The 12,327-nt window shown below is 43.3% G+C and overlaps 1 protein-coding gene across 3 annotated transcripts in view; it reads right to left on the reverse strand.

Moving 5' to 3' along the window:
• Positions 1-12,327, reverse strand: part of ELP2 (elongator acetyltransferase complex subunit 2) — a 70,609-nt gene that overhangs the window by 14,828 nt on the left and 43,454 nt on the right. The window contains exons 22-23 of one of the 3 annotated variants that reach the window (XR_003902401.1): positions 8,324-8,498; positions 640-759 (exon numbers count right to left, since the gene is read on the reverse strand). Coding sequence is in view for 2 of the 3 variants with exons in the window: in XM_029921665.1 (XP_029777525.1) it covers positions 8,342-8,498 (157 nt within the window). In the remaining variant the exon portion in view is untranslated. Of the gene's footprint in view, positions 1-639; positions 760-7,213; positions 8,499-12,327 lie in introns of those variants that run through there. The other 2 variants (XM_029921665.1, XM_029921666.1) reach the window with 2 other exon arrangements.

The raw sequence follows: 12,327 nt of genomic DNA on the forward strand, positions 1-12,327 counted from the left end.
CAGTTAAGCATCTGGCTTCAGCTCATGGTTCATGGGTTTGAGCCTCGCATAGGGCTCTGTGCTGACAGCTCAGAACCTGGAACCTGCTTCAGATTTTGTCTCCTTCTCTCTCTGCCCCTCCCCATTCATGCTCTCTCTCTCTCTCTCAAAAATAAATTTTAAAAAATTTAAAAAAGAAAGCTAGTCTTCTTCCCCAGGGAAATGCACATCAGAGATGTGCATTAAGAGATCATAGAACCCTGGAGGTGCACCCTTGGGCCCCAGGTGAGGAGCCCTTGTTCCAGGCCACCTTCGGGTGCTGCACACATGCCCACTGATGCTGTGCCTCATGTCTTATTTTAACTCCACAGCAATCATGATTTGTTGGTGGCGTGCTGAGCCCAACAATTTAGGAAGCTTTTCTGCACTTTGTAATTTTTGGAATGTTTTGGCCTCTTTTCCAGTCAGCTGCCCTGTATTAAGCAATCACATAGGCTCCTGAAACTCTAAGAAGTGGTTTGTACCTACAAAGAGGCAGTGAGATCTGTACACCAGAAGGCGGAAACGTCCTTGTTGTAGCCCAGTCCATGTGGACCGCGGTCAGGTCAGTGACCAGCACTGGCTAGCAACCCCCACTGCCCCTGCCCCCTGCACACATACCACTTGGTGCAGTCAGACTTCGTCCTCAAACTTCAGCAATCCACGGGACGTCTGGTATCCAGGATTTTCTTGGTAGTGTGAGCAGGGAGCCAAATGCAACAGTCAGGTCCACCTGATTCTCTGAGGGAGGATGGATTTTGCAGTCAGTTGCCCTGCCCTTAACCTTGGCTGCCCGTGTGACAGTTGTGGTCTATTAAAGCCTGGGTTTTCTTTGGCTTGGTTGCAGAGCCTCCCCAAAAACAGCTTTATGGGATACCTGAGGAACTTTCAGTTGAATCTGAAACCCCTGGACACCATTGCTGCAAGTGTCGCTGTGTCCCCCTGCTTGGGTGGCCCTTTGGAGAAAGGCATTTATTTCTCCCAAGAATGAGGTCATATGATCGATCCTAGGTAAGGGGCAATTTGGAAGAGTTTATGTCTTTGAGCCTGAAGAACTCCATTCTTTTTCTTCAATTACACTGTTTTAACTGTATTTTCCTTTGAAAGCTAACTCTGTGCTCTTGGGGCTGGAATTTAAACTTGTCTTCAGCATTTGCCCAAGAAGCCTCACTGGTGTCCTAATGCACATCGGAAGTCAGCCTGGGAAGCACCTATGTGTTTATATGGAGGGAGGTAATGTGCGTACATACAGTTTGATGGAGAGGGTGCGGTGGGGGGCGGGGGGGGGGGGAGGGCTGGGGGAGGATCTATGGGTTTACATTAGAACCACATTCATTTCTGGAGACCACCGTAGGTGGAGTTGTGATGGAGTGGGATCCAATCTTGTTTTAAGAGACCTGACTTCAGGGTCAGCTGGGTGGCTCCGTTTCTAAAGCATCTGATTCTTGGTTTTAGCTCAGATTATGATCTCACAGCTTCATGGGTTTGAGGCCTGAATTCCGGCTCTGTGCTGGCAGTATGGAGCCTACTTGGGATTCTCTCCCCCGTCTTGTCTCCTCTTGTACTATCTCTCTGTCTCAAAAAAAGAAAAGGAAAAGGAAGAGGAAGAGAAGAGAAGAGAAAGGAAAAGAAAAGAAAAAAGAAAAAAGAGACCTGACTTGAGGGCTAACTTACTATTTTCCTTTAGCAAGTCATTTGGTCATTGTGTTTCCTGTTCATCAGCTTGGGTTGAATTCTAAGTGCACCACTTAGTTATATGGCCCTGGAGAAGTTACTTGACCTCTTTCAGGCGCTCTTTATCTTTAAAATGTGGATAATAATGATTATATCTTGGGGCTTTTGACAAGAGAACAGAAACTCTCCTATATGTAATAAACGATCATTTCTCTCTCCTTGGTTCAGCCCTTGGCCCTGGTCCAGAGAATGGGAATAGGATTCTACATGGGAGCATTGAGGCCTGACCCCTGACAGGAGCCCAGTACAAGCACAATCCATTAGCTTGCTGAATTCCTTGAACAAGAACCCTCAGGCATGCGTTCATGGAATTATTCTAATTGTCTGGCCCTCGCAGCAGGGCATAGGCCTCAGCTAGCACTTTTGCCTTCCAAATTTTTCGTCCTTCTAAACAGAACCACCGTCATGGTCATGTATTCATGCCTTGAGGAGGATCTTTGATTCTGATCAGTCACCTCTGAGTAGAGCCTAACAGAGGAGGGGTTTGGATTGGGAGGGAAGAGCTTGTCACCTTTGGCAGCAGCTTCAGGTCAGCCTTGGGTTTGTTTGCAGCTTGTTTCCTGGAAGGGATGCAGCAGAGAGATTCTTGCAAAGCCTTGGCCCTCCTGTGATCACCTGGTGCAGCGGGGAGAGGGGGATCACCTCTAAGGTGCTTCAGGGCTGTCAGGGTGACAAGCTGTTGGGAAGGGAAGGAGGCAGGGAAGTTGGCCCCACAGCCTTTCTGAAGGAAATAGGAAAATGCATGTGTCTTCCATGTCACGGCCTCTGTGGACAGTGAGGCGGGGGGGATGTTGACATCAGTCACACCAAAGCAGTCTGTGTGTGACAGGTGGTGGCACTCGGTGACAGGTATGATGTCAAGTGTCCTGTTGTTCACACCCTGAGACCCTGTCCCTTTCCATCTGGATCTGAATGTCCCAGATACAGCCTCGGTTTATCAATCCATTAGCATAGGACCGGGCTCAGTCCACCAGGCTAACACGGTGAGAACATGTCCATTTTCAGCCCCAACTCTATTTATGCAACTCATGGCTGCTGCAACCTGTTTTCCGTAACATACAGAGAATTTTCTTTTTGAGCTCAGAAAGCTGATCATCTGTGTTTTCAAGGCAGTGTAATATTAAGATTTTGGCTCTGAGGGCCGCCTGGGTGGCTCAGTCGGTTGAGCATCTGACTTCAGCTCAGGTCATGATCTCACGGTTCATGGGTTCGAGCCCCACATCGGGCTCTGTGCTGGCAGCTAGCTCAGAGCCTGGAGCCTGCTTCCAATTCTATGTCTCCTTCTCTCTCTGACCCTCCCCTGCTCACGCTGTCTCTTTCTCCCAAAAATAAATAAAGCACTAAAAAATATATGTTTAAAAAACAAACAAACAAAAAAAAAGATTTTAGCTCAAATCAAAAGGAACAGAGATCACATCTCAGTTCTGGCCCTTATCTCAGTGACCTTGGGCAAGCCACTTAATTGCTCTTTATCTTCAGTTTCCCCCTCTGCACGGTGGCGATAAAAAATAGTGTCCACCTCCCAGGGTGGTGAAAATCAAATGGGATAATCCATGTAAAGTGCAGAACAGTGTCCAATATGTAGTAAGCATCCAGTAAGTATTTGCTCTTGCTATTGTTCAAGTTCATGGTTAGGTTTTTGTTTTCAACAACCATTTAATATTACTGCAAACAATTTAGACAAACCCCACTGGGAGGAGAATAGGCATCGCCTCCCAAACCAAATCTGCTGTTTTATGAATAACTTATGCACATTAGTTTGGTGATATATTAAACTGTATTGGCTAAAATACCTTTCCTAAAAAAAAGTCTCTTGTCTAATTTGAATGCTAACTACATTGCAATTAGTTAAGATTGTAACATTGGAGGAATTTTATTTGGAGGGTCAAAAGTGACTCTGTTTTCAGAAGTCAGCGTCTCCCTGGAAGGAAGTTAAGATCAGGTGAAGTAAAGATGGCCTCTGGAAACAGCAGCTGGACTTATAACCAAGCCGTCTTGCCAGGCTCCTCAGTGGTTGAGGGTCACCACCTTTTATCTGGGACAGAATAATGACAATATCTTTCTCACAGATTCATTTTAAGGATTAAATTCTGTACTGTATGTAGAAGCACCTAAATGCCACTTAGTGTTGACAAATTAGTTGAATTTGTGTCTGGGTTGACGGAATTCCTCCCAGTAGTGTTCCCACAGCAATGAGTTGAAAGAAGCCTGGGGTGAAGCACTAGTGTAGTCATTAAACATCGGGCAGGATTCTCCTCAGGTAATCACCCTGACCAACTTCCTTTCCCACCAGTCACCATAAAACAACATGTCTTGCACCTGGAGCTGGACACAGAAAACAGCTACACGGCTGGACGCCTCCCCTTCCCACCGTCCAGCACTCAGGAACCACTATACACTGGAGGCATTCCAGGTAACTCTTGTCCTCACTTCACACCCATGTTGCCCCACATCAGCTCTTACCATTTCCATCTTACCCCAACAAATCCACTGCCCCCGCCATGGGTTATTAGCCGGGCAGCCGTTGGCTGGACAGTGGAGACAGTAAGGCCCTTTGCTCCAACACATGGAAAAACCCAGTTGGTAGCAATGGGCACATTGTATAACCCAAGCCACATTACTGCTGCTTCTCCTGTCCCAAGCCTATTGTTGATAACCCTCTCTAAGGAGGCTGCATTCACCTAGAAGCCTGATATCAGCAAAGAATTAGGAAAGGAGCTAAGAAACTGTTCTCTCCTCTCCAAACATTTAGTTTTACTGATGAGTTATTAAGCTTTGTGGGGCCAGAATGGGAGAGCCAGGCAGGTTCTGGAATTTTGCCTGGAAAGGGCCTTGTCATTCTTCCTTGTTTTATGTTTCTCCAAATAGTTTGTTAATTTTATGGGTCTTCCATGACCTCTAAAAAGCACTAGCATTCAGTTATTATCTATTGATTTGGGCAGGTAACTTGCTTCTTTGAAGAACTTGAAGAGTAAGTAGACTTGCTGGTGAATTTTCACAGCAGGCAGGGGTGTGGGGTATCAGCTTAAAGGAGGAGGTGACCTGGTGGCCTGAGGTCCTTTGTCCCTTTAGCTCTAATAAGACTATTTTTTTTTTCAATTGGGCACATTCACTTAACAGTATGAATTATCCATTGAATGATTCCCCTTTTCTCTTTAAGCCAATTTGAAGACCCTGACGTTCCCTGTGTGGAAATCATTTTTTGGCTGTCTAAAGAATATTCAAGTCAACCACGTTCCCATCCCTGTCACTGAAGCCATGGATGTCCAGGGAACTGTCAGTCTGAATGGCTGTCCTGACCACCAGCGCAAACCTAGTGCACAGCAAGGGAAGTCACCTTCAAAAGCACAGTTACCCAACATCCCTCCCTGTCTTTCAAGATCATTCTTGACTTAAGACACTGCCTAGATGGGATTAATAGCAAGTCAAAGTTCATACTCTGACCATGCATACCCGTCATTTTGGCACTCGGTGTCGCATGTTATTTATAAAAATCCCGTATCTTGAAGGTGATGAACAACTTGTTACATGCTTTTGGTAATACCATTTTCCACTAAAAACTAAATGTCTTTTAAAGGACATTATTTTCCATCTGTTACAAAAATAAGTATCTTTTAAAGCACTTTAAAAACACAAAAGTTTACATGTGTTAAGGGTTATGAGGGGTTAAATAAATGCAGTGTACTCTTTAAATTAGTATGTTTTATTAGCATTAAACCAATGGCTTGTTGGCCATCGTTAATCATACTAATCTTCAACACCTGTTTCAGTGCGCTCCCTACAACACAGTTTTCTACAGATAATTATGAAGCCCAGACTGGTGTGGTGTTGTTTGTGCTCAATGTTGGATGTACAGTCAGGCAGGAGAAACACTTCCTGCCCTGAAGGAATACGCAGTCCAACTGAGGAGATGCACAATATTCATAAAATAATAAATAACTATTAATGAGTAATTAATGAGCCTGTATTTCCTCTGGTTTCCCACATACAGTCTGCTACCAACCAAGTCTAGATTCTGATTATCAATTCCTTGAGGGCAAAAACTCTCCAATCGGGGAGCCGAGATGGATATACATCCTATTATTGAAGCTTTGCATCGCAAGCTAACAGAAGTCAGTAAGGAAAGGGGAACTGCTTCCTGTTTAATCTACAAAACAATGAGCCATGTACTAGACCGATATTATTACCCAGCACCACTCTTTCTAACAACGAAGACTATGTAAGCATTTCTGTGTCTTCTACATAGTATTTGTCCCTCCAAAGAAAAAGAATAAATCTAAACTTTGGGTATGGTAATCCTATGCGGTATCCTTACAGCTAGCTACCTGCCCTCCACCTCTGAAACAGAGCCACATTCTCTTCAACTCCGTTAGGACCGTCACACTGCAGTCCTGTGGGCATGCCTTCTAACAACCGGATCTATGCAACCATGGAATTTTCTCCAGGAGAGGCAGCAAGTTCCCCTCACGGGGGGAGCAAAGATGTGATGAACAATATGATTTGTAATACAGTATGGTTCAAAGGGTGCTCCTTTAGCGGATTAAGATACTTGTCAAACTGCCATGCATGGGTATGAACTACAGTGCCGACTGCCCACGTGTAGAGCAAGTCCTCTGAACACTCACTGAACTGAACTGCCCAGGGTGTTCCTGAGGAAAATGCTTCAGGACAACCTGGGGAAAGTGTCTAGCATAAACCCAACTGACAAAATAATACCTATGTATTCAGTCTTCCCAAGAGTAGGGCTATTTTCAGGGAAACTCAGGGGGTTGAGTTCTGTGCTTGAAAAGGTTCTACAATACCAGGTTATTTCACTGATTCTGCTCTGGAATCCTACACGCTTGGGATCCCAACACTTCCCAGCACGCAGGTGGGGTTAAAGACTCAGATCCTTCAGCTGATAAGCAAGGAAACTACCATAGGGTGGCCTGGTTTCCGAGGTTGGGCACTCAGGTTCTCCCTGCCTTGCTTGGGGCATACATGCACACACGTGCCTGAGGGAGTATGTCAAGTTTACACAGACTCAATCGTCTAGAACTGCACTGTCAAATATGGATGGCCACTAGCAGCATGTGGCTGTCCAAACTGATAGGCTCTAAATATAAAACACTCTTTATATTGTACAAGAACTTTATACAAAAAAAGCATAGGGGCGCCTGGGTGGCTCAGTCAGTTAGGCATCCGACTTCGGCTGAGGTCATGATCTCACGGTTCGTGGGTTTGAGCCCCGTGTCAGGCTCTGTGCTGACAGCTAGCTTAGAGCCTGGAGCCTGCTTCGGATTCTGTGTCTCCCTCTCTCTGACCCGCCCATGCTCGCACTGTCTCTCTCTGTCTAAAATAAATGAAAAAACATTAAAAAAAATTTTTTTAAAGTGTAAAATACCTCCACAATATTTGATGTTGCAGATGCTGAAATATATAGCTTATGTTGGACACACTAGGTTGAAACAGGTCACTAAAATAAATTTCACTTCTTTTTATTACATAGCTACCAGAAAATTACTTATATACCTAACATTGTATTTCTGTTGGGCTAGAAATACTGGATAATGCTGGTCTAGAAATCTCCATTTAAACAAAATATCACCACTCCTTTGGAAGCAAAATGTCATGTTAGATAATGGCAAATGCCAACCAGGAAGATCCCCACATTCCTCTTCTCAGTATATTACATACAATGTTCATTTCACTGCCAATCTGCCAGAGGACACTGGGTCAGGGCAAATCTCTTCTCTCATGCCCGTCTTCCCAGCACTGCTCTCCTGGGCTTACCCTCCCTCCGCCCAACTCCCAGGCTCCCAGCTGTCATGGCCCACCTCCCAAACCTCAGCTGGCAACCTCAACATTCTGTTTCTAGCATCTTCTTCTTCCCTCTGCTCCTACTACTCATTTACCCTCAGGGACACTCTTTTCTCTCATGACTCATGTATGTGACTTCACATCAATTCATGTGTTTTTGACAGAACTCCACTTTTTAGCCCCTACATCTATCAGTGTAAATATCAGGATATTCTGCTTTAAGTCAAACCATAAAAGAAGAATCTATGTCCTTTTAAAGAATAAAAGAAGTCACTGCAGTTCAAACTCACAACCAACCGCCTGCCAAATTCCTAAAATGGTTGGGATGTACTGGAAGGAAGGGTCAAGACCACACAAAGCGTGGCCTGTTCATTTACAAAAACTGTTAAAAGTGGAATAATCTGGGTTTTCTATCTTTTTATTTTCTATATCCTCCCTTTGAAGAGGGTAATAAACAATGAAATGTCCCAAAGACGGGCATATGAAAAGAAAAGTCCCCAAATAACACAAAATTAGGGAAATTCAGTCACAAAGAACGTGGTTCTTAATCTGGGACACAGGGATGCAGGTGTGGATCCCTGAAAGTGTGGGCAAGGTTCCAAGGGTGTGTGCATATGCATATCTGTGACAAAAGTCTGCAGCTGTCATCACATCAAAGGGTCTGTGACCCAGTACTACTGCAGTAGGGCTTAAAAATGAAAATCAAGGAAATTCTGAGGTAAAGTCATCTATTTACACGATAAATATCTTAAAGACACCAATATCTACATGCCTGTAGTTACTAAGTCCATCACAGCGCACATCTGTTAACTCTGTGGATCTTCACGGTATGATCTTCACCACAACTTGCTAAGTGTAACCACTCAGCGCCTTCTGTTCCATTCTGTTCAGTTTTCCCATTACAATTCTTCCAGCATAATTTTTTGATAGCAAGTGTATGACTTTGGCTAAAACAAAGATAGAGAAATCATGAAATAAATGTATGCTGTGACTACAAAATATTTTACCTACATATTAATTACTATGCCCTTCTATTAATGGGAACATAAATGGAAGTCAAAACCTGTACACAAAATGTACAGGTTTTACAAAAAGCAGAGTCAGACCTATAAATACAGAAAACAAACTGATGGTTGTCAGATGGTGTGGGGTGGAGGGTTGGCCAGAATAGATGAAGGGGAGAGGGAGATACAGGATTCCAGGTATGGAATGAATAAGTCACAAAGAAAAAAAGGAATACAGTCAATAGTACTAGTGATGTAAGGGGCGCCTGGGTGGCTCAGTCGGTTAAGCGTCTAGCTTTGGCTCAGGTCATGATCTCATAGTTCGTGGGTTCAAGCCCTGTGTCAGGCTCTGTGCTGACAGCTCAGAACCTGGAGCCTGCTTCAGATTCTGTGTCTCCCTCTCTCTCACCCTCCCCTGCTCACACTGTCTCTCGAAAATAAACTTAAAAAACATTAAAAAAAATTTTTTTTAAATACAGTGATGTAAAAGAGCAGATGGCAGCTACACTTGTGAACACAGCATAATGTATAAACGAAGTTGTACACTTGAAACTGATGTAACGCTGTATGTCGACCATACTCAAATAAAAAAATGGTAAAAAAAATTATTTTAATTACAGGTTTTAAAATACCATCACAATTACTTTTGTAATTTTATTCTAACCTTGGAAACATCTTACTCTATTTACTTAAAACTGTCAGACTAAATGTCTTTCTTACTGACAAGGCACACCACCATAAGACATAGACAACAAATTTTTGTCAAGTTGTGTTTCAGTGATCAGTGCAATTCATAAAATGGCTATTAGAATCAGTCTTTCGGGTAACATTACTAAATGAGTTTCTTTTTTAAAGAATTCTAACTTTGCTACATATTCTAGATTATTTTATTCACTTGACATCCCTGTGACATAGATGGGACTCTTACACGTTTACTGCTGGGTAAGGAAAGATAATGAAAGATTTAATAAATTGCCCAATGAAACAACCTTAGACTCCAATGTGACCTCTAACTGCATGACCTTGGGTAAGACGCTCCTATTAATGCCCCCTCAACCCCACGACAGGCCTAGAATGCTACCACGGGTTATTAATAAATCCCTAGGAGAATGTAACACCCTCTACAAATTTAACCTGCAAATTAGACCTCTGAAGCAAGGAAGAATAAAGTAGAAACCTTCAGTAGGCTTTAAGGCAGTAAACCCCGAAAACAATACCAGAGCACACCAATTACACTTTCAGGTGCTGAGAGCCCACATGGCACCAGACACTCTCAGCACCAAAGGCAGGAATGAAATATAACCTTGAGGTAATGACACCCATTTTAAAAATCAGCACAGCAGAGGCCACACACCACATGGCGGTGAGGACCTGCAAGGGGCCACCCTGGAGGTTCCGCACATCTCAACAACGCGGTCGCCCACTAGCGCTTCCTCACAGTCTTCGCAAGGCATCGCTTCCATACTACGCAGGCTGGGACCTGAGTATCTCAGTACTACTGGCCCTCCTGGGAGTTTGAATCCCAACACTGAAGGCAGTCAAGAGTCAGCTGGAGCTGAGCTTTACAAGTAAAGTCAATGCCAAGCTTAAGAAAAAAGTGATCAAATGAGTACAACTGAAGTATTAGAATCATAGTAAGCTGGTTCTGAACATAATTCCTAAACGGAAGTTCCAAAGGTATTTTAAGTGACACAAACATCACCAGAATCTCATGTTATTGATAATATTAAAGATCTCTCATTTCATTAGAGGAATGGTTTGAAGTACTGACATATTACTGAAACAAGTATATATAACTTGAAGGTGACCCTTCAACAACACAGACCTGAACTGCATGTGTCCCCTTATACACGGATTTGTTTCAATTCACACAGCACAATCTCGTAAATGTATTTTCTCTTATGATTTCTGAATAACATTTTCTTCTCCCTAGCTTACTTTGTTGTCATCATACAGCACCTAATACACAGACCATACGGAATATGGGTAGATCTGTTGTTCATCACTAAGACTTCCAGTCAACAGTAGGCTACTAGGAATTATGCTTTTCTGGGGTTGATTCACCTCTAACTCCACGCTGTTCAAGGGCTGCTTGTACACTGCTTCCCAGGGGAGCAACTTTGAGGAACAGTACTTATTTAGCTTTACAATGGCAAGTTTCCTTTTTTTTTTTGGCATTACTCTTTAAATCTAGTATGTTAACAAGAGCGAGCACCACAGACAGGGCAGGGTGTAAGGAAGGAAAAGAGAAGGGAGTGGGAGGCCAGGAACAGAGAAAATTTCAAATGCCTGAAAAATGAAATTTTGCGGAAGGACCCCTTCTTCAGCAAGCAACAGCATGGCTGTCTCAATGGCTGTACCCAGCGTCAGCGAGGTGGGAGAGAAGCCATAAGGGCAGCAGGAGTAAAGAGAAATCACATTTTAACAAGTGCAGTTGTTATGAGCTCTAACATACTTTGCTAAGACGGAGACAAACTCCCTTGGATGAAATACCGTGTAAAAGACATGTCACAGGTCTTTCTCCATCAAGCCCATCACTTTCATCGTGAGACTCATTTGGAGCTGTGTTTGAAATTCTATTTTGAACAGTTTGCATATATGAAGGCTAAAGGATCCTTAAAAAATCTGACAGAATGAGGTTACTGACTTTTTGATAATTTAGACATCGTAAAAGCAGAAGACGGATTAAAATTAGATTAGAAAATGATCCCGCCTAGGTGGGTGAGGGTGGGGAGAAGTCTGTAACCCACAGGTGCTCTAAGCCAGCAGGAGGCAACGGCCTGGGCCCAGGGCAGGAGGCCCAGGGAGCACTTCCCGGGCCTGAGAGCACTCCCGTGGCTCTGAGGGGCACGTGACAATCTGGTCCACCATGGAATCTGAGCTGACATGTTCAAACAAGACAAGGCTACCAAAACACAACATACAACATTTCAAAATATCACCAACACTTTTAACCCAATTTTATGAAAAATCTACCACAGTCATATTCTAGACCACTTCATTAGGAAAATCACTTTCATCTCAAATGTGTTGCATATAAAGACAATATGAAGCAACAAGCAATCTGTTAAAGTAATCGTTTACAAACCAAGTGCAGTATGGTAGCAAGCATCGATCTCAAGGGACTACCGCAGAACACCCAAGTACCACTCAGGGGTAAGCACCATAAACAAAGATTTGTGTTCCTCTCCACGAGAATGTGGCGTCAATTTGCCACTAGACAAATACTGTATGATCTCACTTACCTATGGAGTCTTTTTAAAAAATAAAAATAAATACAAACTGATGGATAAAGAGATCAGGTATCTGGTCGCCAGATGCAGACGGTGGGGGGAGGGGGAATCAGATAAAGGTGGTCAAAAGGTACAAACTCCCGACTGTAGGAAGAGTAAGTACCAGGGATGGAATGCACGACCCGAGGATGACAGAGAACACTGCTGGGTGATGTGCTAAGAAGTTGTTCGGAGAGTAGATCCCAAGAGCTCTCATCACCAGGAGAGATTTTTTTCCCTTTATTCTTCTTTCTCTTCTTTATACATACACATCTACACTATTAGGTGGATGTAAGTTGAACCTATTGTGATAATCATTTCACAGTGTATGTAAATCAGGCTGTACCCCTTAGACATACACAGTGATGTATGTTGATTACTTCTCAATACAACTGGGAAAAATGCTGTTAAAAACTCAGTGTTTCACAACAAATATAATTATAATTTATATAATTATAATAATATCTAGTCTGATTGAAGCAAAAATATTAAGAAAATAC

This window comes from Suricata suricatta, chromosome 14 (genome assembly GCF_006229205.1).
Source record: "Suricata suricatta isolate VVHF042 chromosome 14, meerkat_22Aug2017_6uvM2_HiC, whole genome shotgun sequence".
Classification (NCBI taxonomy): domain Eukaryota; kingdom Metazoa; phylum Chordata; class Mammalia; order Carnivora; family Herpestidae; genus Suricata; species Suricata suricatta.